We start from the raw sequence: 27,648 nt of genomic DNA on the forward strand, positions 1-27,648 counted from the left end.
ATTTTTAGAAACAGGTCAAGTATTAAGGGACGGCCCGATAAGGAAAACAGGTCAAGTATTCCGGGACGGAGGGAGTATATAGTTGTTGATGTGTTATGAAAATACAATAATGACCGTACATGTGGTCCACATTTGATAACATGTCACTGTACTTTAACCCATATTTAACGGCATTTTCGTAATGAAATCATCAATTATTTACGAAATGCAATTTGATTGGAAAATCAATGACATTAACTCGGAACAAAAAGGTCTTGCGCGCACAAGGTGTACAATAAATTTATTGTACACCAAGATAACTTTTACCCATTTTTTCGTAACTTTAACCTAGTTTTAATTAACTTTTATATTAGTAAAAAAGAAAGTTGATAGAAATGATTAAATGATTAATTTTATACATTATAAGTGATTTTGAAAAAATAAGTTTTATTAAAATGAAAAAATTAATCACTTAAAAATAGATTACTTTTACATATATAAACTTAACTTTTAAGCATTTTGAGTTAACTTTTACTTCGGTGTACAATATTTATTGTACACCCATTGTAAATAAGAATTTGTGAACTCGGAAAGTCTCCTTTCATACTTTCCTCTCGTATGTCCGAAGTAGAACTACCACTTATGTGGCACTCCGGTCGATTTAACACATAAACAATTCTCTCTCTACATTCTCTCTCCTCTTTCCCCGGTGACTTCAATCGGAAAATTCTCCGACGTTCATCAAGGTAAATCTCAAACCTGCCTCTGTAAATTTCAATTTTGTTTCTTTAATTTAAGAATTCTGTAGTTTTTCTCCAGTTTCCTGATTGCATCAATTTTGTCTGCAATTCAATTTCCTTCTATCCTCATTGTTGAATGTACGTCTCTGTTAGCTTTGATTTGTTCAAATTATTGTCTTCGACCGTTTTCTATGTATGATCCAATTAACTTGAGACAATTAGAGTATACTTTGGCACTTTGCTATGTTACATTGTTTCGGTGATGATGATACTCTCCTGTACACCTTGATTATTTCAGCGTTTTGCAATTTTCAATTGCTTGTCGTTGTATTCCGTGAATTGTTGATTGGCATTGTTTTTAGCTTCCATATGATAGGATATGATTGTTGCTTGTGTTATGGAGTAACCTCTAATCACTTGAATTGCTTTTTATTTTAAGCTAATGCTAATTACAGTCTCGAACTTCGATAACTGGATATTCTTCTATTGAATTTCAGCCAAGTTGTTCAACTATGATGAGAATCGATCTTAAAAACACGACCATATGAGAATTTAACTTGTATATCAGCGTTGCTTGTATTATGGAGTAACTTCTAAGCATTTGAGTTTCTGTTTTTTGTAAGATTGTTTTGTTTTATTTATGAATGCATCATAGCAGTCTCGAACTTCAATTACTATGGATATTCTTCTATTGAATTTCAGCCAAGTTGTTCAACTATGATGGAATTGATTATAAAGAAACGACTGTAAGACAATTTAACATTTCTTGCATAGATATTTCCTCCGTTTCAAAATAGCTGCGTTTTTTGTTTTCAGAGACTTTGGTCGCTACTTTCTATTAAAATATTATGGTAAAATTCATGAATGCCATTAATGTTGTTTATGTTCTGAAAAGTACTCCGTATTTAGGAATGGATACACATCTTGACCAGGAGATAAAAAGTCGTAGCTTTTTTCTTACTTTTTTCTCACATTTGATAGTTGGATGCTAATATGTTAGGAAGTGTGTAAGTATGGATTTTTATTAGAAAACTCAAAGTATTCATTCCACCATTATGTCTCATTCTAATTGACATGCCTTGATATTGATAAAGTTTTTGTTTTTTTACAAATTTTTAGGCGGATACTAGGGCTTCTGAAAAGGTGATTGTATTTGAGCTAAGGATTCGAGATTTGTTGATATCAATAAATGGCTGCTCCTGTACCTCCAGGGGCACCTAGACCAAACAACTCGCAGCCACCACCCCCAAATTATGTCCCTAATGTGAACAGGATGCCTGATTCATCCTTATCTCAAAATTTCCAGAACTTACATATCAATCAGCCGCCTAATGCTCCACCGCCATCTTCAGCTGGTCCTGTTAGGCCTCCGCCTTTCGGGCAGACCCCTCGTTTTCCTCCATCAGCTGCTGGTCCACCCTCTTCCTTTCCCGGGCCCTCTCCCATTTCCAGGCCTGGCCCTCCACCACCTGGTGTAGTCCCAAGAGCTGCAGCAGCTCCCTCGGGTCCTATGGCCTCACCCAGTATGATACCTGGTAGACCCTCTGTTCCTCCACCTGGTGTTCAACCTCAGCCGTTTGCTTCTAGACCTCTTTCTCAAGGACCTTTCTATGCAGGTGGTCCAGTTGTCCCTTCTCCCGGGACCCCTACTTCAGCTCCTCCCAGAACTCAACCTATGGCTCCACCTTTGATGGCTCATCACGGTGGGTATGGATCTCTTCCAATGGCTACCAGTCAAGTTGCTCCGTCGACAGCTCCTCCAGGAATGGTTAGTAATGGACCTCCTACGTTCCAGGCCGGGACATTGTCAGGTGGACCTCGTTTTGCTTCTCCTGGAGGTCCACAGCAGCCACCAGTTGGTCCTCCTCCGCTGTCTGCTGCATCATTTAGGGCTCCAATCCAAGCTCCACCTATGCGCTCTTTTCTTGGAACTGGACCTGCTGGTTTACAAAGTGATCATGCATCTCCTTCTTTATATCAGTCCTCTTCTCCTTTCTCAGTTCCACCTCAGGTACAGGGTGCACCACCTTCTTTGGGATCTCAATTTGGTATGCAGCCTCCACAATTACGGCAGGTAAGAGTCAATATTGCATTTGATTATAACTTTCTTTTTTATATGGGAATTTCTCCAATGTTTAGAGAATCATGTTTGCTGTTTGCCTGATCCCATATCCCTGATTTTAGAAAGAATGAAGTGCCCTTTCTCTAAGATCATATGTCTGTACTTCAAAATAGTTTTCCACTTTGAAGAAAAGGTTAGGAAAGAGGGTTACTAATGTTCTTTTTATGACAATATGAAATAGATACGTTAACCTACTCTGTCCATCCAAAATAAAGTTGCAATTCACTTTTGGGCCTTTGGCAGGGAAATCGAGTATGCTGATTGGATTAGAAGTAGAAGATTTAGAACAGTTGTCTTGTACTTCACACATTTGCCTTTCTTGAAGTATTTATTTCTCCAAATAATCAGATCCTTGAAAGGGTATATTCTAGGATACTTAGATATGGTTAAGATATAGCTGTACTAAGCTAAAAAAGAAAGTGGTGCCTTTTTTTTCCTGGATCATCCGAAATGTGGAACGTTTGTTTGGGAAAGAGGGGATTCATTTTAGAATGGATATATTGTTAGCGTTTCTTATCGATTTGCATTTGGCTTAGACTTGTACAAGTTAAGATTGTGAACTTTTGAAGGTAGGAATATGGCAGGGAGCTTTCGTGGGGTTCTCAAATTGGGAGTACTCCTAATAAAGTCAATAGGGGGAGGGGGATTTTGAGGAAGTGGATCGTGATTGAGTTATCAGATGGTTCCTTTAGTTTTCTACGAAGGTATGCTAGGTCAGACCATCATATGATGTGAATAGCTGAATGCCACAAAATGGGAATGTGATCCATTGGGGGGAATAGTCAAAATTGAAAGGAAGAGTGATGTAGAGAATTGTCCAAAGTACATAGAAGATGAAGATTTTTTTAATTTTGGGACAAAAAAAGATTAAGACGCGTTGGATGCACTAAAAAACCAGTCCTGCTCAATACATAGCCATTCTTTTTGTTTTCTTTTCTTCTCAATTTTCCTGTATTTTTTGAGAAGAAAAGAATGGAAATGAAGGGTAATGAACTCTATTCGGCCAGACTGTCTCACTCAACTAAACAGGAGCTAGATTGATAATTAATTAAGTTATTTCTCACTCCAGTTCTTGGAAACAAACAAAAAAGCTATAAGCTGACTTTTTGGGTGATGACTTGTGAGATACCAAGAAATTAGTTTCTAGATATCTGCTTCTAGTCTCCCTAACCAGTACACTGCAGGCCTGCAACTGTGCAATTTTAGGTTTGTGAAGAGAAGTTACTCCCAAAAAATCTGATGTGTCCCCTGAAGTTTATGGTAGGTCTTAAAAAGCGAAGTGTTGTAAAAGATGCGAGAAAACAAACAGTAAAGAACAATACGCAGATTTTTATGTGGTTAACGCAAATTGACACATTCGAGTCATCCCAACACTAAGGATAAGCACATTTCAGCTTGATCACTGAAGCCCACTTCCATCAAGATTTTATCATGTTGTAATAGGAAAGAGCTAAAACTTGTTCCTTTTTTTCTGCAAAGATTTGGGATGATGCTGAGGAAAACTGAGTACGATTTAGTTGTGAAGTGCTGCTTTCTTGTAGTGTTGACACTTGACATCCTTAGTTTTCGATATATGTCTTATCTTAAGCGTTGATACGACTTGCAAGAAGATTTCTCTTCATGCTATGAGAGTAAGCGCTTATGGTAGCTGCTCCAATTTCCAATTGGGATGATGTTGATGCGAAAATTGAGAAAGATTTTTGGTTGCAAAGGGACACTTTTTTTCCTCTTCACTCTAATGGTTTTAAAATTCTTCCTCCGTTTCTTAACCACATGCAACATTTGACTTTTTTTGCACTATTTATTTATTATTTTGACCACATTTTATTACCCCATACTAATTTATAAAAAATATAATTTATTCAATTAATTAATGTTGGGTTGATCTCAATGTATATTTTCGTAACATCAACTTCAGTTTTAATTTTTTACAAGAGATAAAGGATTACATTATGGCTTATGGACTTATGGTAGCTGTTCCAATTTCCGAGAAAATTGGGGATGATGTTTGTCTATGGAGAAGGCTCTTTCAGTTGCAAAATGAGACTTGGGTTTGTCCTTTGAGTATGTGGGGTTTGGGAATTCTAAGGAATATGTATGTATGTGGTTGGAAAGGAATGGCTGTATTGTTTATGGAGATTGTGTCTCGAGTGATTTGTTGTGGGACAATAATTTTGGCATCTTTGTTGGCCAGGCAGCAGGGGCTATTAAGGATTATTCAATTGGGGAGATTCAACGAATTGGGTAAATCTGTAATTTGTGTTTTTGGATATTCTTTGAGGATACCTTGTCCTCGTGTTGTACACTTCTTTTTGGTTGATTAATATAACTTTTTTTTTCTTATGAAGAAAGATTATGTTAACAATTGGAAAAAAAGGAGAACCAACAATGAGCATAAGCTGTCCTCTGATCTGAAAAAAAAAATTACAGATTGCGCCAATATCTTTGTATCTCCCCAACCGAGCAACTCTTGGAGCTCTACCCGTTTTAGCCCATAAAGATGCTAAATAGGTGACCTTGTCCCACAATAAGTCAGAAGTCAACGAAACTGTGTTGCATGCATCTCACATTTTCATTTTCTTTTTTGTAGCTTCTCCATCAAAGGTTGCTTGCTTTCTCCTTTCCATGCATTATTTTCATTTTTTACTAGCCTTTTCTTTTCTGTTATAACTTTGGCTTCAAATGCAGGTGACTCCTCCTCTATCAATGCCAGGTTCTGTACCACCACCTAGGATGTATGGTATGCCACCATCAGGACCAGCTCAAACCATGGCTAATATGCCTGGTATGAGTCAGACTGGGCCATCAAAGATTGATCCCAATCAAATCCCACGCCCTCTTCCAAATTCATCCACGATTGTGCATGAAACTCGTGTTGGCAATCAGGCTAACCTTCCTCCGGTATTCTTCATGCTATTATTCTTTAGAGCTGCACAATTTGAAAAGTTGTTACTTAATTATTATTGTATCATTGTAATTCCTGGGCCCTTTTCTGTTACGTCCCATTGTTGCCTGATTCGCTAGTATGAGATTGGGTACGGGTTCACAGTTCACTACCTAATTTGTTATATTAGACCAAAATTGTACCTTTTCGCGTTTTGGTTCACGGTTTGTGGGGGTGATTAGGGAATCAGGTAACACGAATACTTTGTTTTATTCTCTCAGTGGCCTTTTCTTAAATTTTAATCGTGATATTAAAACCTTTTTGCTTTGCTCCATAAAAGACCATTATCCAAACCTATGCCTCTAACAAGGCTTGCAGCTTCAGCTGGGAAGGAGGTATTTTGATTGCGCAGAGGTTATGTTGGAGATGCGCCTTGCTTGTAAAGGCAACTTAGTGCTGATCTGATTTTCAAGAAATAAGTAGAATTCAGAATTTGATTTAGTCCGTTGTATTCAAATTTGCAATTTTTTAAATATTTTACGGGTACTCTACCCAGATTCGACTTTGTTTGAAATGGACACGTTTCCATTTTGTTTGAACATCTACACACCAACAGCGCTTTCCCACCTTATGAAGCTCTCTGCCTCTATAGTAGGGTAAGTGAGGCTTAGGCCGCTTAGCTGTTATTGCCTTAGTTCTGGCATTGCTAAGAGGCTATTGCCATGGTACTTAACTGCACATCAAAGCAGAACTATCGGAAAATTCAGAGAGACATTTGAATCAGCCATATTATTTATGATCCTAATGTGAAAATTTCCCATTAGTGTTTGTTTTGTATATGTTAAAAATTAAAGAAATTATATGTATATATGCTGATTTTTTTTTGTCCGACCCTTCCTCGAATTGTTTTGTTGAAGCCTGCTACAAGTGAGTACATTGTCAAAGACACTGGAAATTGCAGCCCTCGTTACATGAGGTGTACAATCAATCAGGTGATATTTTTTTTCTGGAGAGCCCATAGTTACTTATAACCCATGTTTCTAAACAAAGTGTTTCAGGTATATCTATATTTAAGTACTTCATCCACAGATCCCTTGTACTGCTGACCTTCTTGGAACATCTGGAATGCAATTAGCGCTGTTGGTTCAGCCATTAACGCTTCCTCATCCATCCGAGGAGCCTATCCAGGTAAACCAGAATTTTTACTTATCCAGTAATCCAATTAACTACCTGTCTTGACTCTTGACTATCTTATAAATGGATTTAGCTTTCCATAGAGAATGAATTTCCATTTACTGATTATAATTCTTTCTTTAAAGTTCACTCAATCTCTTGGACAAGTTCTACTTATGAGGGCTTTCCTCCCTATTATTTACCTCCTTGACCAAGCATTTTTTATCTTTCCTTTTTCTTCATGGCTGGACCTTTTAACTTGATTGAACAAATGTGGTGGATAGGCAGTACCACTTCTGTATAATAATAAATTTCTCTGTGATTTGGTGAAGGTGAAAGAAACAGTGAAGGAAATGGAATTGAAATAGATGAATTTTGGTGGTGTTTTGGTTGTTGATATAAGAATAGTTAGGAAGCTTTGATTGTTCTAATATTGCGAATACGTGATTGGACTTATCCCTACTCTCTTTTCCAACATCTCTTTCTCTCACTACATCATTTTGTATCTTTCACTGCCTCACACGCACATACTCACATGCAAATATGTGCTAACGAAAGTTTCTAAGATTGTGAACTTTTGTAATGTACTCTTCATATTCATATTCTGCTGGACTTGCAGGTGGTTGATTTTGGGGAAGGTGGTCCTGTCCGATGTTCTCGCTGCAAAGCCTACATAAATCCTTTTGTGAAATTTATTGATCAAGGAAGGAGATTCATTTGTAACTTCTGTGGTGAGTATAAATGACTGAATTTTTTCTGGGGTTCAAAAATTTCCATGTTCCTCTTTTATTTGAATTTTTTTCATTGAAAGAAAAGTGGTTCCAAGGTTTTATTTAGTTATGAGAAACAGTTGGTTATTGCCGCATGTTCCTTTATAAGCATTTGTATTTTAGTATGTAGCATCATGTAAGTAAGCCTGGTAGTACTTTTTGTGTTATATAATTGGATATTTTTCTTTGAGGAAAGAATTCTCTGCTTAAGCAGAAGTTGTCACGAATTCACGATGTCTTTGAAAACTTTAAATTAGTTCTGTTGATTTTATCTATTAATAACTTATGTCTAAAATAATAGTTCCAAATTTGATTTATTAGTAAATTATGTGTATTCTGACTCTTTGCTTTGCTTGCCGTATCCAATTATCCATATCTCACTCAAATCCTAACTGTAAATTAAATTTTAGTGTAACAGGGACCTGACACAACAAATTGTCACCCATGTTTTATCTTTTAAGAATTCTCACCTTTGGAAAGTCCAACCAGAACTTCTAAAAGCTTTCAGTGAAAAAAATTCTCTTAGAAAAGTACTAGAGCTATTAGTAGATGGCACCTTTAACATAAATCGAGAGTCTTTTGCCTCACTAATTGTATGATTTTGAGGGCAGAACTGCAGAAATATTTAATATTGAGAAAGGAGGTTAGGAACTTAGGACAGGGGAAACATCACAAGGAAATAAATTTATAATTTCATGTATGGAAAAATACGCATAGTTTTGTATTTCCTTTTGACAGCACGTAAATGCTTTAGTTGAGTAATTTATTTCTTGCATGTGTTCTGTCAATTATTTGGCATGAGGAACTATTCAACATTCCAACATGTTTGGCTTTCTTGTTCATTTTCAGGTGTTACTGATGAAACTCCTCGTGATTACCTCTGTAATTTAGGGCCTGATGGCCGGCGTAGAGATGCTGATGATAGGCCTGAGTTGTGTAGAGGGACAGTTGAGTTTAATGCTCCTAAAGAGTACATGGTTAGTTACCCTATCATCTGATGCTTATATTTTCAGAGATCTTTTTGAAATTGGGTTTCATTAGGTGATTCTTATGCTATGAATCTTCCTGGGAATGTAGATTGATTTTCCAAAAGTTTTTAGTGAGTTTCTAGACCAGAAGTACTCGGGTAATTTGTAAATGGAGCTTAACCTCCTCTTTTCTTAATTTTTTTAATGGAATACTGCCATTACTGCCTCAACCAACGAGTCTCGTGGGAATGTGGTTATGTGCATCTTCTTATAGTAGACGGGAGCTGCTCACTTGCTCTCATTTTGTCATGCATAGCTATTAGCTAGTACGATTCTGGGTGTGTTCTTATTCAACGATTCCGATGGATGATTATGCAGGAATGTAGTGGTATTTATTTAGTAATTCCTACTACAAAACGAACAGTTATTTTCTCATACCTTTCCATTCTATTTCGAAGTGTTTTTTCCGTAAGAGTTGTGAAGGCCTTTTTGGAATCTCAGAGTTGAGCAATTACTAGTTTGTACAGAGTTCCTGAAATAATGCCATCTTGCCGGATGTTTGTGTTATGAGATAAATTGGTGGTGAAATGGGGAAACATCTTCGTTTAACAACCTTTCTCTAGTGCACGCTTTCTTGAGGTCAAAAGGATGGTATGGACTATGGACTGTCTGAACATCTTCATTGATCACTGCAGTTCAAGTGTGTTTTTCATCCTTCAAAGGAACCAGGGCCTCAATGTTCATAGAACTGCATTCTTAGCAATTCGCTGGGTGCTGTAAGCTTGAGATGAACGACCAGAAAAGAATATTTAGGGGTGTCTTCTTAGCATTACTTTGGACATTTTCTTCTGGGGACTGAGCCTATATCAAGTTATGCTTTCACAATTCTGCTGCGTGATTAGCACACACTACTATTCAGTACTTTTGTGAGTTTGTCATTTCTTTACAAGATTCCAGGCCCACTGTTTTATATTGTTTTAATTCTAGTTAATAAGATATACTTCGTATTTTTTTTCTTATAAACTTGTAAAGTTGTAATGACTTTATGAGGCTCTCTTGATAAAGTATCTTGTGATGATTAAAGATGGCCGTGGGCCACGCTTCATGCGAAGCCTGCGAGCCTTGGGACTGAAAAGGCCTGGCCCATGCCAAACCAACTTGTTTCCTGTCAGGTCGTGCCGTGCTGAAATTTTCTAAAGGGTGGTCCAGGCACGGCCCAAGCCCACATGCCTAAGTCTAATTTCACTAAATTTAACGTGCTTTGTCTTGCCGGATTGTGCTTTTCCAAAAAAGATGTGGCTCGAGCCCAGCCCACACCCACGATTTTGCGCCCGTGTTGTGTCGTGCTTTGTTCGTGTTGGGCCATGCCTTGGGCCGGCCCAGCTCAGTGCCATTTTTAGTCATGAGGCAAAGCCACATTATGTGCAGAAATGAAGGAGAGAGTGGCAGACTGGTGGGGATGATGGTATGGGTGGGTTTATTCCTCTCTCTCAGGCTCGTCACACATACAACATTTTTTGGCTTTTTGGTTACTGGAGGTGTCTGATACTTTCTGAGTTATTTGTGCTACTATATAGTTTATACCAAGGTTTTCTTCAGTAATTTATTTTTCCAACCTATACTAATGGATATCAAGCAATAACAGTATGCTTAGGGGTGTAACAACAATCTCTTCTTTTTCTTGTGTGTGAGGTGTGGCGGTGTGTGTGTGGGCTTGCGTGCGTGGTGCGCCCATGCTTGTGTGTGTGAGAGCATCTGAGCGTGTGAGCGTGCGTGGAGCATGCATGCTTGTGTGTAAGTGTGTGCGTGCATGAGTGTGCGCGTGGGTGTGCATGTTTGTGTTTCCATGGTTGCCTTTGATTGTCCAGAGTATTCCATTGTTTCTAAGTATTCTAACACTACAGCCTATGTCTACTACTCCACTGGAATCTTGTCAGCATTTTTTTTTGCACGCATTGTCAGCACTTTTTGTTACTGGGGCCATACAGGTGACTATTTAAGATTTCAATCATAGAGAATCAAGCAACATCCTTGGGTGATGGGCATGCTATTGGCCTTAGTCTTACAGACATAGTTAATATTTCTTAAAGGTGCTTTTGAAATTTAAATGTTTTGAGAAATTATCCTGCTAGAGTAGGGAACTAGGTATTCTTTATTGGTGATTATCCCTTTTGAAGAAAGGACGACTCCATAAAGCTGGTTATGCTATAGTGGATTCTTATTTTCTTGTCGTACCTTCTATTGTGTCTATATATGCACTCGTTACTTGTGTGTTCTACATTCATCTTCCAAGTAACAAATGTTTATTTTATACTACCTTGTTTATTCAGGTGCGTGATCCGATGCCTGCCGTCTTTTTCTTCCTCATCGACGTGTCAATGAATGCATTACAAACTGGTGCAACTGCAGCAGCTTGCAGTGCTATTAACCAAGTCATTGCTGACCTCCCCGTAAGTTCTTTCTTGAATTTCAATATAATGCTTACCTGAACCATTAACGGCTTTCGTCTTCTTGAAGCCACCTCAAGGATCTACATCTCATTGGACCTCAAAAGTAACCACTCCTTTGTTTTTGCAACAAAGCAGCAGAACTTGGTTGTGACACAGTTTATTGAGAGCATGATTAAATTTTCTATGGTATGTCTGACACTTTAGCAACCCTTAAGGGCTATCTTCCATGACCGGAGTTGCTCCTCACGAAACAGCAGATATCAATGCTGTTATGATTATAGTAAGCTAGAGGAACATGCTGGAATTGTATTTTAGCATTTTGTAAGGTCCACCGTCCACCATATCCTGTCCAAAATGAGAAACTGTTGGCTGATGAATCCAACTAGACACTAACACCAAGTTTAGTGAAGGAGCAGCTAGGAAAGAGGTTCTCTTCCGTTTACCTCATTGTGGACATTGTCATTCTTGTTGCCTGTAAAGCCTTCACAATGCTCTCGTAGGAGGCCTCTGATGGATGCTTTCAATCTCCTTTATCAAATGGATCCTGAATATCATGTAGGCATGATAATTTTGTTACAGGGATGAGTAATAGCATATTGGTCATTACTGATTAGCATTGCTTGTTGTGAGATCCGTCTTAATCACAGAAACTTCCCAAAGGCTCACCATTTTCTTTTACGACTATCCATGTCTGTAAATATTCTCAAACTTTATCAAAATCTCAGTGTATTTTATGACTCCACTGTTTTTGCTACTAGTGTAAGTAGAGGGTTTGTTTCTCCCCTCCCTGAATATTGATGTTTCTTTTGCAACTAGTATTGTTTTCCTCTGCAGTGTGATATTCCCTTTAGACCTGTACTTTGATTTTGCTTTATCATCTTTTCAAAGCGTCTGTAAAGCATCTTGGGAGAAACGTTTTCTCCTCTTAACTGATTATCGAACTGATGTAGCTGTGTTTGATTCCAAAACCATTCTTTGCTTTATTACGGCTTCTGTCCTTTGGGCTATTTACAAAGTTTTTTTTTGTTCTCGTTCTTCTGCATACCTACTAGTGGACTGGTGAATTCACTTCACATTGACTGTTGCACGATATTTATTGTTACAGGAAGGTCCGAGGACAATGGTGGGTATTGCAACATTTGATTCGACAATACATTTTTACAATTTGAAACGTGCATCACAGCAGGTTTGCTTACAACTGCTCTACAATCTAGTTTTGTGATTATTTGATGTCTTCCAATATGTATTTGCTAATTTTATTTTACTTGACTTTTTTGTGAAGTGTGTTTTTTGTAGACCCTGGTAAAATTGTTGTTAGGCACACGGGGAAAACATTGAGCATAAAAAGCATAAAATCACTGAATTAGCCTTAAAATTCCTATCTGGATTTCTTGGTTATCTGTTTGTTTGATTTCAATGAGAAAAGAGAATAGATGCGCTAAATATTTGAACTTGTAATTCTCTTACTTTGAACTGCACCGTTTTATATACTGAACAGAGCTTCTTTTAAAACCTTTGCAGCCACTGATGCTCATAGTTCCTGATGTACAAGATGTTTATACACCTCTTGAAACTGACGTGATAGTCCGGCTTTCAGAGGTAGGCTTTCAGTCACAAAATCTATGAATTTCCGTTGTTTTTTACTCAATGAAACTGCTTGAACCTAAATCTTTTGTTGCCTTGTCGATGTCAGTGTCGTCAGCAAATTGAGTTGTTACTTGAAAGCATCCCAACCATGTTTCAGAGTAATATGACTGCAGATTCGGCTCTTGGTGCAGCAATCAAGGTAGGAATTGTAGGATGTCGTATCAACCAATTATGTAAGCTTGATGCATTGGAGTTTGCAATTTGCTGATGCATGGGACTATTGGATGATTCAAATGCTTAATTATGTATCTGTTTTTTTCTTTTTTATTAGCCTTTTCAAATAGATTAAGTTTACCGGCACCTGCTTTCTTATCAAGACTGAAACTATGCTTTCTACAGAAATTACATTTACATCTGTCTTAAATTTGACTGAAAGTTAAAAGTAACTCTGTCTGGGATAAACGCATTGCATTGTAACTCTTGTTGTTTCAGGCTGCATTTTTGGCAATGAAGAATACAGGGGGAAAACTTTTGGTCTTTCAATCAGGCAAGTCTCCCATCACATACATGCAATAAGATTAAGGGGGTGTTTGGTTAATAGCTTTTTGATGAGCGTTTAGCGGTTTGAGGACAATTTAGAGGTTTGACCATGTGGATCCTCTAATTCATGTGTTTGGTAGATAGAGGTTTCAAATAGTTGATTCTCGACAATCCTCTAATTTTAGAAAAACACCTTAACCCAGCGTTTAAAGATAGAGGATTGCATTTCTTCACTAAATTGACATACATACCCACCAAATTAATCAACTACCTGTTCACAAATCACATCACAAGAAGAAAACGACAGCATCGTCATGTTTATTATTCAATTTTCCATAAATATGAGTTTCTTCATGTTGGAGCCATTGTTACCAAAGAAATCATTGGGCTGATCTTGAATCTCAATTGACTTGCATGCATGCTTATTTGGACAAATTAATAACTATTTTTTTGAGGGAGAGACAAATGAATAAGTTGATTTTTCTTGATATGAGAATTGCAATTCTTGAAAGTTCTAATGCTAATGAAGAGGCATTTGGGAGGAAAAATAACCAGCCCATTTGTTTTTTCACTCCTAAATATAATATTTTTCCTTTTTATTTCCTATTTACTCTTTTTTATGTTTGACATGTGTGCTCATTCCTAGCAGCCATTTGGCCTAACAAGAACGAAACACACTAGTCACTAGCCATGAATCCATGATAATACATTAAATATCTAGGTATAATTACATACGTAGTATGTCTCTTTAACTATTAGTAATTTTGATTAATAAAACATGTCAATGTCCTTATTTGTCATTTTGCATACTCAAATAGCTAATAGCTAACAGCTAGTTAGTTATCAAACACTTTTATATAAACAGTTAATCTAATCAGCTAGTCAAAGCTAGTCAAAACTGCTAATCCAATCCGCTACAGCTAACCGCTAATTGCCAAACAGGGCCTAAGTTTTCTTCAGATGATCCAACACTAATGTATGCTTCAAAAAGATCCAAGATTTCTTTTTATCCATGCAAGCATCATGCTCTAACGGCTAACAGTTTTGTCTCATACATTGTCTATCCTTCAACTAATTTACTTCATGACTTTGTTTTTATTAGCATGTTAATGCATCTACAATGTTGGTGCAGTGTTACCTTCAGTTGGTATCGGTGCACTTTCGGCTAGGGAGGCAGAAGGCCGAAATAATACTTCTGTGGGTGACAAAGTAAGTTTTAGAAATTTTCATTAGCTGTGTCAGATGGAGTGGTTTAATATTTTTACCCTTGCAAAATTCTATTATGTCAAATTTGGATAATATTTTGGTTGAAATACATCAGCAGAAGCGGAATATTTTGGTGGAACTTAATTGTTCACACTGAAGACTCGACTAACCCCCCCCCCCCCTGTTAGTTTCCTCCCCTTTAAAGTATTCATCATATGAAGAGGTTCTTACTGTTGAGGTTGAATATATTATGTTTCATAGCATTCAGCGCCCTTGCAACATGAAGTCATCCCCATTGTGTTGAATAGAATAGTAGTTCAATATTTTGATAAAGAAGAAGCTTCCCTTGTGTATATAGGAATTAATAGGTGAGGAGGTAGGATCTTTTCAAATGTAAATGAACTGTTGGAAACTCACTCTCCGAAGTCTGGTTTGAAACTTTTCATCTTAGACTGGAAGTTAATGCCTTTTACATAAGTCACAATAGCTGTTCGAGGGCATGTGCTATTTTCTCCTTGGAACTTCTGTATGTGTAACAAGCCCTTGGTGTCTTTCTAATATAATGCTTTATTACCTGTAGTAAACTTCTGGAGAACCACGAGAGCGCCTAGCGCCCAAATATGCCTTTCATATGCTAACCTGAGCTTCTATTGAGGCATCTAACAAAGGGTTACCTAAGTTGTGGTACGCTTTCTATTTGGAATGAGTTCGGAAACACAATTCGCTACCTAATTTGTTAAACTAGTCTAAAGGTATACCACGTACCACATAGCAACTCGCATATTTTGGGCCTCTGTTCCGGGGGGGGGGGGGGGGGTGGATATTTAGCAAATTAGTGTATTATTATATGGTAGAACATGTTGCCCGGGAGAGATTATAATGTTATATTTTATTATTAAATTTGATTACTCTAGTATAAGGATTCTCCGTGTGTCCTCAAAGAATATGCTCTACTGTACTAATTGGTTAGCCCCAGACCTGCACCGATACTAGACCACACTCGGTGCTTCAGTTGCGGTAGTTGTAGTATGTATGGGCATTATTGAAAAATAAAACTATATAGCATTACTAAAGGCTCACATGTTCATACATAATCGATTCAACTGTTTTTAAGGTGCATAAGCAATTATAATAGGAAGTTTGGATGTGGCGAATTAAGATTAGAAAGAGTGCTTAGACATTGTCCTTAGATGCTTAAAATAGGGTTGGTCTGTGGTCGGATTTATGGAGTTTAGATTAGTGTAACTGTAGCTCTATTTGGTTGCTGTCCCATATCTTGATATTAATGTTTCATTGCTTCAAGAAATTGTTGGTCCTGGTAATTTAGTGGGGCCATGATAATGTATGTAGTTATTGTCTTTATTGTAGCCTAGTAACCCATTTTTTCTTCTGAACTAATGCATGAGCTAATACTTGATACCTATCTTTAACTTTATTTGCACTTTTTGTGATTTGTTTAGTTGTCTCTTGGTCAATTGGATTTATTTATTTTCTAGATCTATTACATCTGTGATGTCTTGTGGGAGAACTCATCAACTGATAAACCATTTCTCTGATTGTTCTCTTTCATTGTTTAACCACTTTCTTGCTAAACTCTCCCCTCATTTTGGCTTCCAGGAAGCCCATAGATTGCTACAGCCTGCTGACAAAACATTAAAAGAAATGGCCATTGAATTTGCTGAGTTCCAGGTAAATTTAAGATATTTTATTCAATTATGGGATATTTTTAACAATTACTGGAACCCTCTCGTAAACTTCAGTTTACTCGCTGTTTGATTCTTAAATTGATTGTTGTCTAGGTTTGTGTGGATTTTTTTATTACCACCCAGTCCTATGTAGACGTTGCTTCCATCTCTGTCATCCCAAAGACTACTGGAGGACAGGTAGTTATCAATGACTCTTCTTTTTGTTCAGGCTTTGCTTTCACTTGTCATTTGAAATTAATATATGGATTACCGGATGCTCTTCCAATCTTCGGCTTTTTGAGGTTCTCGAGTTTTTTAGTGGAGGCTTTTCATTTCTCGATCCTTGCTTCAGAGTTCAGATACAAAGAACTTGATGGGTATATGTGCTTTGGTAAACAGAAATTGATTGTTGCGTTAGATGTAAAAATTGTAGTTTCCTAGTTACCTCTTTTTATATCAACCATACAGAGAATATCTTTAGATTTGAAAAAGATGATCTTGATTTTTTTAGGGATAAATATCACCTTTTTGTATGAAATACCAGAGTAAATATAGTTTCCAGATGTATGGTATATTTGATTGCTATTAGTGTGAACTATGCTAAACCTTTCATTTCTCAGGTATTTGTCTGTTACTTTCCTTTTGTCACCTGTAATGCGAGGAATGTTTTTCCTCATTCCTAAGCATAATAAAGCCTTGCCTTTATTTGGTTAACTTTGCATAAATTTGTATATTCCATCTCTTAATGATACATCTTTTCCTCCATTTAGGAAGGTTCATGGGGATTCTATCTCTTCAAATTTTGATTTTAGAAGGGGATGATGGAATTTTAGGTGCTAACTATATAGTATATTCATTTATGAATTGTTGTTTTATACTTTACCTGAAGTATCTGGTTGGGCAAGTCTTTGGTATGGTACAAACTGGTCTTTCCATAGCTCCTCTCTGAAAACTCCAGGTGTTTGTGTAGAAAACTAATGCTGGTATAAAGTAAAGTAAACCTGTTTGTTTGCTTGCTGTTGTATTCAAAATGAGTGTTATAATGGATGGTCACAGCACTCTGCTGTTGCTACTCTGGTGTTTGAAGTCCTCGTTTACGACCTACATGCTTCATAAAAGAGTTGTCAGGTCAACAATCTATGGTTGGATGCTAAATTCAGCTAGAAGGAACACACAGTGGAAAGTTTCAGTGATCATCTGTTACTGCATTCTAGGTATCTATTTATACATTAAAATTGGAAATTCTTTTTTCCATGTGAAGGCATGTTTCCTTTCTCTTTTGGAGTATCTGCAGTTTGGATGTGTTGATTATGAGAAGACAAAGCAGCATAAGTGCCTCTGTGGAAATGATTTGATGTTTATTTTCTGGTGGGCTACTATTCCAGGAAACTTGTCCACTTGGGTTTATACTGTGTTTGAGTGGACTTGAAAGCTTCCCTCTAGGCACATGTTTTAGATGATCCTCAATGGATTACTTTACAAATTTACAGTAAGATTGGAGAGTGCCCATTTATTGCTGTGTATTTTGGTGCTAGTGCACTCTCACTCTCTTTGTGAAGCTTCATGATTTTCTGAGGTTCATATGTTAAACATGTTAAATGAAAAATTATTGTCAACTGAAGTTGGATTAGGAGATGATATGGTTTTAGAAAGATCATTGCATATACTGAAATTGCACAAGATTTTTATCAAAAAGAAGAAGCTCCTTATGTCCCAAATGTATGCAGCTACCTATTGTTCGACTTTTAGCATATTTTGATACATTTCCGTGCTGTTTATTGGTGTGTTTTACCTATGATATAAATATAATATTTTTTTCTCCGTACATACTCCATTTTCAGGTCTATTACTATTACCCTTTCTCGGCTGTATCTGATACTGCCAAGCTTTGTAATGACCTTAGATGGAATGTGACAAGACCACAAGGTTTTGAAGCAGTTATGCGTGTAAGGTGCAGTCAGGTATGTGCATACTTATGTTGCATTTGGTGCTTGTTCTGTAGTGCTTTCTACTGGGGCTTTGTTCTAAGACCTCTGTCATATCCGGCATAACGTAATGTCTATGTTACAAAATATCCATTGATTTTTTTTTTTCTGTGATAATTAAATTTGTGCAGGGTCTTCAAGTCCAAGAGTACTCAGGAAACTTCTGCAAACGTATTCCAACAGATGTTGATCTCCCTGCGGTTTGTAACTCTTCTTGAACTTGTCTTTTAGAAGGTTGAAACTAAAATTGCTGTGAATAAAATGACAAAGGCATTTAGCAAAATGAGGTGTCTCCTTAGGAAAGAAGTATTAATCATATTATGGTGGATTAAATTTTTAAGGTGTAGAAGATTTAATTTTTTGCCGTGATTTGCTTACATCAAATCTTTAATACACGCTAGTGCTGTTTATGAAACTATAGATGTAATTCGGTTAAAGAGGGGGGGTGGGGGGGTGGGGGGATATGTTTGAAATGTACTGCTAACCTTTTTCATTATTCTCACTCTAGGCATTGAATGAACTAATATTTTGTGTTTCAAGAAGTTGAGGATGTTTAAAGAAAATAGTGTAGGATAATAGTTTATTGGACCATAAGTGAAAGTTCTGCCCTAGCCAATCTACTATATATAGATGTACCGTAGATATCGAATTGGTTCAATCCACTATATTCAATACGTGAATAGGAGGAGCTCATTGAAGAGTGGATTTGGTTTAATTGTCAATATACCCACTTACCCTTAAAAATATTAATTATTTTTCTTTTGCCAGTGTTAGTATAAGCAAAATGAACTCATGTCTATGTATTCTTTTAACAAATTTAAACTGCCAACCACGTTGACTAGCAAAACACTTCTATAGAATTTTCTATTGCTATCTGTTGAGGGTATCTATCGATATAAATTATAATATGCTGTTGGCTATTTCCTTACAAGGCCATCATTTTCTTATGTTTGCTGAATGCTTTTTTGTAATGCTTGTCCTTCGTGACAATAGAATAGAGATTGGCTGTGATTATGTTCCTTTTTGTTACTTTCTATTTCTTACCTTCAGTTTAGGAAAATTTGGGTCATTACATTCCTAGCTAACTGATGACAGATTGAATAAGATAGTCATTATATGATCTATGTTGTATTGGAATTAGTCTGATATAGTTATTTCTTTTCTGTATGTTATTTTAGCAGGAATTGATGTGGTTTAATGATAACTCTTGCTTCAGTGATTTTTCCGTGTACTAGCTTTGACTATCCTGTTTACAATTTCGTTTTCATCTCTCTAGATACTATTTACGTCACAGTTAGAATGTTTAGTTCTTGACTTGAGCTTCGTTCTTGATGCAGATTGATTGTGACAAGGCTCTTATGGTCTCCCTAAAACATGATGATAAACTACAAGATGGTGCGGAATGTGCTTTCCAGGTCAGATTACTAAAGAGTACAATGTATACTCATTGTTGTTTTATGGAGTTACTATATTTCCTTATTTTCATTCTATCATAATTATTAATCAACAAGTTACAGTGAATTTTCTTTTCCTCCAGCAATATTAACATATATTTCCTTTAACAATGTAGTGTGCACTTCTCTACACTACTGTTTATGGACAACGAAGAATTCGTGTTAGCACCCTTTCTCTTACATGCACAAGTGTTCTGAGTAACTTGTTCCGCTCAGCTGATTTGGATACTCAATTTGCATGTTTCATGAAGCAAGGTATAACTAAGGTTCAACATAATCAAATCATGGTTAACTGAATAGTGTGCTAGTTTTACCTAGAACTTCTTATTAGATGGTTGTCCTGTAGTATTATTGGAAATTGAAATGTATATCTTTTAAATCTATAATTAGCAGGATTCTCGTTGACCTTCCGACAATATCAATATTATACTCCTTATTCTGTTATATCACAACAGAACTTGTTCTTTATTGACAGTTTCACACTTACACTGTTCAATTTTAACAAATTTGACTTAATTCTTTGTCAAGAATACTAAATATACCTTTTATTTTGGGTGTTCCTTTAAGCTGCCGTTGGGGTTCCCACCACTCCGCTCTTGCAAGTGAGGGAACAGGTGACAAACCACTGTGTCAACATTCTGCATTCGTATAGAAAATTCTGCGCAAATTTATCTGTATCGACAGGTGGACAGCTCATTCTTCCAGAGGCCCTCAAGCTTTTGCCACTGTACGCCCTTGGTAATTACTACTCTGAGCTATAATTACCAGAAATAGAAAGTTTTCCTTCACTTGAGAATTCGAGCCTACACCATCAACTAGTAAAAGAAAATACTTTTTAGGACTGGAGTATTTACAGTGTTATTTACGAAAATGTTCCTTTGCAGCATTAATAAAAAGCATCGGGTTGCGGACCGATGTGCGGACAGATGATCGTTCCTTCTGGATAACATCTGTCTCGTCCTTGTCTACTCCGTCGGCAGTTCCACTGGTGTATCCTAGGATGTTTGCTGTCGATCATCTTGGATCCTATGTACGAATGATGTCTTCTGATGATTTTTGTTCTTGATGACATTCTTTTATGCTGCAATGATACTCATTCTTCTTTTAAACTGGGTTTTCTGTAGGAGATGGATGGATCCATTATTCCTCCAGTTATCCCGCTTTCTAGCGAGCATGTCAGTGATGAAGGGATTTACCTTCTTGAGAATGGGGAGAATGCCTTGGTCTATGTTGGGACCTCTGTGGATCCTAGTATTTTACAATGTCTTTTTGATACAACCTCCATTGATGAAGTTCCGACTCAGGTAGTTTACTTAATCTTTCAATGTGATAGTCGATTTTGCCATATTTTTTAATTTATTGTTTACCTGGAACTCTAACGCTGATTTAATAAAAAGAGAGGACTGAAAAGAAATTGTGGCGTTAGTAAAACTTATCAGTGTAATTTTTTATCAATCCAGTTTTCTCAATATATCTTCGTTTTGGAAATTTGTAATACCTGACCATTGTATCTTTTTGAACTCATGTTCTTCCTATTTATAGTTTGTGTTGCAGCAATACGACAATTCCCTGTCTAAGAAGTTTAATGAGGTCGTCAATGAGATAAGACGGCAGAGGTGTTCCTACCTCCGGTATGTGTGTTTTTTAATATATTTCTTCAAATTTCCTTGAATTTTTTTTGTAATTATCTTAAAAACTACTCTCTTTATCTGAACATGTAATCTTTAAGATATATGTGTATGATGTGGAGATTTACTTCTTGATCCTTCTATGTGCAGATTCAAGTTGTGCAAGAAAGGGGATGCTTTAGGTAATCTAATTGATCTTTCCATGGATGCTTATAACTTTATTCTTAAACATGATTTAATGATTTATTTTTGGAAATCTCTATATTGATTGCATCTGATGGAATCCCATTTCATTCTGCTCATTGTAGAGTTAGTACACAATCTCTATTCTCCTTTTTGATTTGGAGAGCCATTTGTGTGATCCAATCTATCGTTATTCATTGCATAACTTATTAAAGCTTGACAACTTGTTTGGATGAATGAATTTGTAGAGAAGTTGAGGGGAGGTAGAGTAAGGAATCAATTTTCCCTTGATTGGATGTTAAATTGGGGTAAGGAATAATAAGTTAACTCCTTTCAAAGTTGGAAACATTTTGAAGAAATATCCTTCTGTCCTCTTCTTCGTATCCCTTCCTTCCCATTCTCTCAAAAATTGTTACTCAAATCCACTGAAAAATTCAGTGTTCACTTTGATTTGCTGCTTCTGCTACTCTGTACTTGCTTTGTTTCCTGCCCAGTTTTCTTCAATGTTTTGATAAGATCGGGTGCATGGTGAGTCGGTGACAGAGACGTACATATGTGCTGCTGTAGTGGTATGTAAGATTGATAAGGTTGGGTGTGGATGTACATGTATTTTGTAGTTCAATGACTCATTTCCGTAATGGTTTGAAAAAGGAGCATGCAACTCACAGTTGCGTACAACAATAAATCCTATCTGGTTTTGCTTGCCATGGTCTGTGCACAATACATCATTTCAGTGCCGATGTCAGATTAGCTGCCCATTAGTACCTGCGACAGCCATTCTCTTATGTAATATGCGTTTGCAATGTTTTTGTTTGATATTAGCCTTCCCTGTCTCTCGTGACTGCTTGCAATTAATATTTCTCTTAATCACAAATTAACATTACTGTTGCCTGTTGGTGTACAAATGGTCTCTAAAAGAAAATTATCCAAAACATATGACAGCTTTGAGGTAGATATTTCAAAGTTTGATGACTGTTTTCTTTTTCATCCAGGAACTCTATTCTTCTCATATATGGTAGAAGATAAAACTCCAACAGGTCTCTCTTATGTTGAGTTTTTGGTGCATATTCATCGACAGATCCAAGGTAAAATGGCTTAAGTTTAACGTATTCTTCTATACTCAGACATAGAGATAATAGCTAGATTATAGAAAGTAATTTAAGGCTTTGAATCAAGTTGCTTATACCTTTTCTTTCCTTCTCCTTATAAGCATTTTTATTTGAAAGAAGTTTTGAGATTAGAGATAATTTTCCTCATTCTTTTCCCTTTCGCGGCCCCGTTATTTAGAGTTCAATTTATTGGTTGATTCATTTCTCCCATATGAGAGAAATAAAATCTTCTATGTTCTCATTTTGATATCGCTATACTACACAAATCTTTCTTTTCATACTTAATATTTTACTTGGAATCAAGAGTTACTCCTGTAATCTACATATGCTGTAGTTGGGCAAACCTATTCTCTATGAGTTATTCTCAAATTCCCGATACTTCTGCATTTGCGGCTTTCTTCTGTTTGAGGGAGAGAGGGGCAATTATAGGCTCAAAGGTAACAATTGATCAAGAATTTATACTCTTTTAACACTGCGAAATTCGTATGAGACTAGTAAATTAGTGTGAAACATTATCATCTTGGACGTATTTGACTCGTACTGAGTGGTTGTTAACTTGTTATTGCTGTGACTTGTATCTGATGCCTATGACTCTATGAGAGACAACGTTGTACTTCTGGAGTAACCGGTAACGTGCAATTTTAATGGTTCAATATGGTCCGTCTCACCGTAGAAACCACAAAAGTACTATCGATTTTGTTTCCAGTTTTCTGTTTTTAGTAGTACTCCCTCCGTATTTATTTAAGGGATACACTTGTCTTTTCCGGTTGTATTTATTTAAGAGATACACTTGCTATTTTTAGTAACTTATGAACCCCACTATCTACTTAAATAATACATCTAATTTATCCAATGACCCACCATCCTATTAAACAAATAATTTCATAACTCCACTCCCACCTCCCACCCCCAAAATGACATGGTCCCCACTTGTTTACTTATTAAAATATCTACCCCACACCACTTGCTTTATTACTTTATTTCATTTAATTTTTTCTTCTTAATACCCGTGTCCGGTCAAGTGTATCTATTAAATAAATACGGAGGGAGTAGTAATTTTTTTGGGCATGAGAGTATTGAATTTTAAAACTCGTTCTAGAGCGTTTGGCAACTCAGTTGTCAGATTAGGGTGATTGAGTAAATAAAAGGAAAATATGTAGGGTACTATTAAAAAACATTGATATATTCATAACCAATTAGATAAAGGATACTTGAGGTGGACGGGTCCAATTTAAAATTCTTCATTTTGAAATTACCCACGGCGAATAACCTCATCACCGGCGTCAGATACATTCTTTTATTCCCATATAACCCACAAAACTTATCTTCATCTGCGCCCACTTGGGGTCGATAAAAACAATGTTGGGGCTGATGTTGGGGGGTAAAACTTCCTCCATCTTGCACCAGATTGTTAAGTCACATATATATCAAAAAGTTAATTATTGCAAGAGTAGTATAGCACTGGTACGATTTATGGTTTATAAATTTTAATACTTCGTAGCATTTATGGACTAATTTAAAATCGATCTACTTACTAAATAATAGTGAAAATGTTCATTACTAGATTAATAAATTACAAATATGAATATGGACTCTGAAATTATGTTTCTCATTCCTATTTTCTTCTTTTTTGTATGTCTAACAACAAAACAATACAATACAGAGTGACACTTGTCAGCTTCATATCGAGTTTAATCTAATTTTATATTAATCGGGTCCCGGTGCTCTTTTAAGGCCCCCAATTTCTTCACCACCATGTCAATTTCGACTAGTGGTTATGGCCTTGAGAGCAATTCCTATTCACGACGCAGTAGCTCTTGAAAAACATCATTAGAAATTTCGAATTGATTGTGATTATTCTCTTCAGCGAATAACTTGGTACAATACCCCCACAAAATGGGCATTTACCAATTCCTTGTCAAAGATCCAATTAATTATCATCAACATACCTTACAACCACCACTTTGTTCCTCCATCGTCGAAGAATGGTGTTGAGATGAAAAAATGACGTGTCTCGATCCCCATTTTTGAGCCAGTTAACTCGAGACTTTTGATACTAAAGAATTTTTTCTCTTTCTAAAATTTCATTGAGCTCCCTTCTAAGAGTTGGTTCCAGTTTTAAGAGCCTTCGATCCGGGTTAGAAGCAAAAATTCTTTGAATGCCTTTGGCGCGGGCTAGAAGCTTCTTTTTCTGTTGAAAGATGTTTCCGAACACGTACTTCTTTGTTCCAATATTGAAGATCAAGTGAGAGTTTAGCCAAGGCATGAACTAGCAAGCTATCTCGATCCCGCTTCTCCTCAATAAAACTCACTGAACGTATCATGGGTTAACCAAACTGCTTGGAGTCAAAACAGCTTAATAAGGGCTTGCATAGACAATAAGACCCCACACCCTACCCATAGACCCTACCCAGACCCTAACCAGACCCTAAACTAGACACGCTCAAATTTATGAAAATAATTAAAAACAAAAAAAAATCTTGAAGCAACTCACAAAATCACCTCTACTCCTCAAAAGTAAGCCGACACTACCACTATCTAAGTCAACGAAATCTCTAACATTGACGTTGTGTAGTTGGGAACTTGATATGTTTAATTTGTGAGCTTAGTACATTAAATTGTGAGGTGTTTAAGAAAAGCCAAGGGTGGTCTTTGGAGACTAACTATTTATTTGTTTTAAATCGTCAAATTAATTGTTGGTCTTGTATTTTTTTTGTGCATTACATATAATTATATATAAAAAAAATGCCGATAAACTCTAGACCCTAGACCCTACCTATATTTATGGTTGTGAAAAACTGGCCCTATTTAACCGATTTCTGACAAAAATCGAAGTGGCCGGAAAAAAAATTCACACATTCGATCCGCACAATCACAATGACCCCGCCCAACTACATTATCCGATTATACACGAACCGATCATACCCGTCCTATAACTAACCGATAATCCAATATGACAGCCCTACCCATACCCTACCAAACTCATAGGGTCCGTATAAGGGTCTTGTAATTTTAGACCCTACAGAATAAGGATAGAGTATGGATATACGTCAAAAAATTAGGATCCGGGTCGAATTTTGCTTGACCCTATCCAGATTCTACCCAATACTATCCCTATTCGGTATTAACAAGTGTAAAAAAATTCAACAAAAAAAAACAAGTGTATAAAGATAAAATGTACGGAGTACTCCGTAATAGGAGCGTATTACACACTTCCTCCGTCTTTTAATACTCGCAACGTTTGAACTTTTGTCACTATTCACATAATCTACTTTGACTATTCGTAGTATTTTTTATATAAGATAAAACATAGTCATGTGGGATCTTGTTAGATTCGTCTCAATGTGTATTTTCAAAATATCAACTTTTTATAATTTTTGCATAAAAAGAATTTAATATATAAATGATCAAAGTTGTGCATTGGCATGCATGAAACTAACAAACGTTGCGAGTATTAAAAGACTAAGACGGAGGAAGTACATTGTACTCAATATTAGTCCGTACAAATGGTGTGATTTTAATCAAATACTCCATATTCCGTAATGCTTAGAATAAAAGGTGAATCTCCCTCAAAAAAGAAAAAAAAAAAGAAAAAAAGGTGAATAATATATTGAAGCCATTAAGCCAAGCCTATTATTTGATTTTAAGCTGATAATCACCGTGGAATGGCAAGCAGTGTGGGCCCATCTGTTTGATATCCAGCTGTAGTATCCTCAAATTGATCCCACAAGTTAAAATACTCACCAACATGCAACAGCGGGAGCCACTGAAATAAAATCCCAGACAGAGTGGTAGGATTTGTAGTTACGCGTAAAATTAAAGGGTATCCTCGTATTTCCCATAGAATCCGCGGGAAAAATCTCCCATGTTTTAGTTTTATCGGACCTGCCAGCAGTTTTATTTTGTAAAGCGAAAGCGACGGAAAAATTGATTAGTCTTTTGATAATTATAGGCAACACATAACGTTAGATCCAATTAAACTTTGTGTGGAGTAACTTACTAAAAGTCAAAAATAATACTATCTCTTTCGTTTAGGATTTCAGGTTTGATATTTGTGTGGAGTAGGAGTCATTTGACGAGAATCTTTCTCTTATTTTCATGGTATCTTGAGTTGGGTATATTTCGTGTGAACCAACACCGTCATAAAGACATATTTTTCGAAAAAGCTATATATACCCCTGGGTATGGAATAGTGTTATACCTTGGGCTATGATTGGTTTAAATTTATAAATATCATGTGGGGTTGCTATTTTAGATTTAAATTTAAATTGCATGTAAGATTGCTTGTGTGAAAACAACCAATGGGAGCCCGGGGTATGGCACTATTCCATACCCAGGGGTATATGTATCATATTTTTACTCGTTTTATTTTTTAGTTTGTGTGCTTTTAAGGCTAGGGTGGGTGTTTTGACTGTTTTCTTGTTCTATCTTCTGTCATTATTATTTTTATCTCGAGGTCTTCTTGTATTTCATCTGAAATGACGATTTGAGTTTTTCGTCTGATTAACTGATTTCAATCATCAAACTAGGTGTATTTAGTGTGAAATGCTCTAAAGGCTTATTTTCACTCGTTTTATTCTTAGTGTGTGTTTGTGAGGTTAGGATGGGTGTTTTCTTGTATTCTCCTCTCGCATTATTATTTTTATCTCGAGGTCGTATTGTAATTCATCCGAAAGCATGATTCAAGTTGTTCGCCTAATAAACTGATTTTAATCATCAAACTAGTTGTTCTTGTACTATTTGTGCCGTAAATTATTATACGAAGTACAATGATAACAATATGCATAGTATCGATCAATTCATTTTTGTTAGGGGTTTTTGTTTCCCTCTTTTACACCCACAATTTTTTTCAGTATCAATTCATAGTATGTGCATTGGTACTGACTATGACTCTATGAGTAATTGACTACTCATTGTAAACTTACTTTTTATTATTGTACAAGTCATCTACATACTACAACATATTATAAATATATTGTATTATGGACGTTTATTATACGCTTGGTATCATTACCGTTTATGATGTATGGGCATATACATTACATGAGGAAGTACAAATACATATCAGATATGTATGGGGAAATACATATCAGAACAAAAGACAAAATAGGAAAAAAGATAACTTGACAATTTATTCTCTCTTCCTCTCTTTTTTTTCTCTCTGTTTTCATGACATGTTATCAGT

General features: G+C 36.3%; 1 protein-coding gene across 3 annotated transcripts; it reads left to right on the forward strand.

The window, feature by feature from the left end:
• Positions 1–566: 566 nt before the first annotated feature.
• LOC110796828 (protein transport protein SEC24 B-like) lies at positions 567–22,772 on the forward strand. Of its 3 annotated transcripts, XM_056837119.1 has the most exons (26): positions 567–725; positions 1,839–2,254; positions 2,336–2,799; positions 5,530–5,742; positions 6,643–6,717; positions 6,815–6,913; positions 7,518–7,629; positions 8,518–8,645; positions 10,967–11,086; positions 12,192–12,272; positions 12,608–12,685; positions 12,780–12,872; positions 13,166–13,220; positions 14,346–14,422; positions 16,037–16,108; positions 16,219–16,302; positions 17,946–18,065; positions 18,221–18,289; positions 19,427–19,504; positions 19,660–19,798; positions 20,111–20,281; positions 20,428–20,573; positions 20,668–20,847; positions 21,086–21,174; positions 21,322–21,353; positions 22,347–22,772. In XM_056837119.1, the coding sequence occupies exons 2-26, from the start codon at positions 1,909–1,911 to the stop codon at positions 22,451–22,453; spliced, it is 3,228 nt and encodes a 1,075-aa protein (XP_056693097.1). In that variant the 5' UTR covers positions 567–725; positions 1,839–1,908; the 3' UTR covers positions 22,454–22,772. The 3 variants fall into 3 exon arrangements, with proteins under 3 accessions (XP_056693097.1, XP_056693096.1, XP_021857607.1); XM_056837118.1 differs by having other exon boundaries at positions 1,839–2,799; XM_022001915.2 differs by having other exon boundaries at positions 1,839–2,793.
• Positions 22,773–27,648: the final 4,876 nt, after the last annotated feature.

Source organism: Spinacia oleracea, chromosome 2 (assembly GCF_020520425.1).
Source record: "Spinacia oleracea cultivar Varoflay chromosome 2, BTI_SOV_V1, whole genome shotgun sequence".
NCBI lineage: Eukaryota > Viridiplantae > Streptophyta > Magnoliopsida > Caryophyllales > Amaranthaceae > Spinacia > Spinacia oleracea.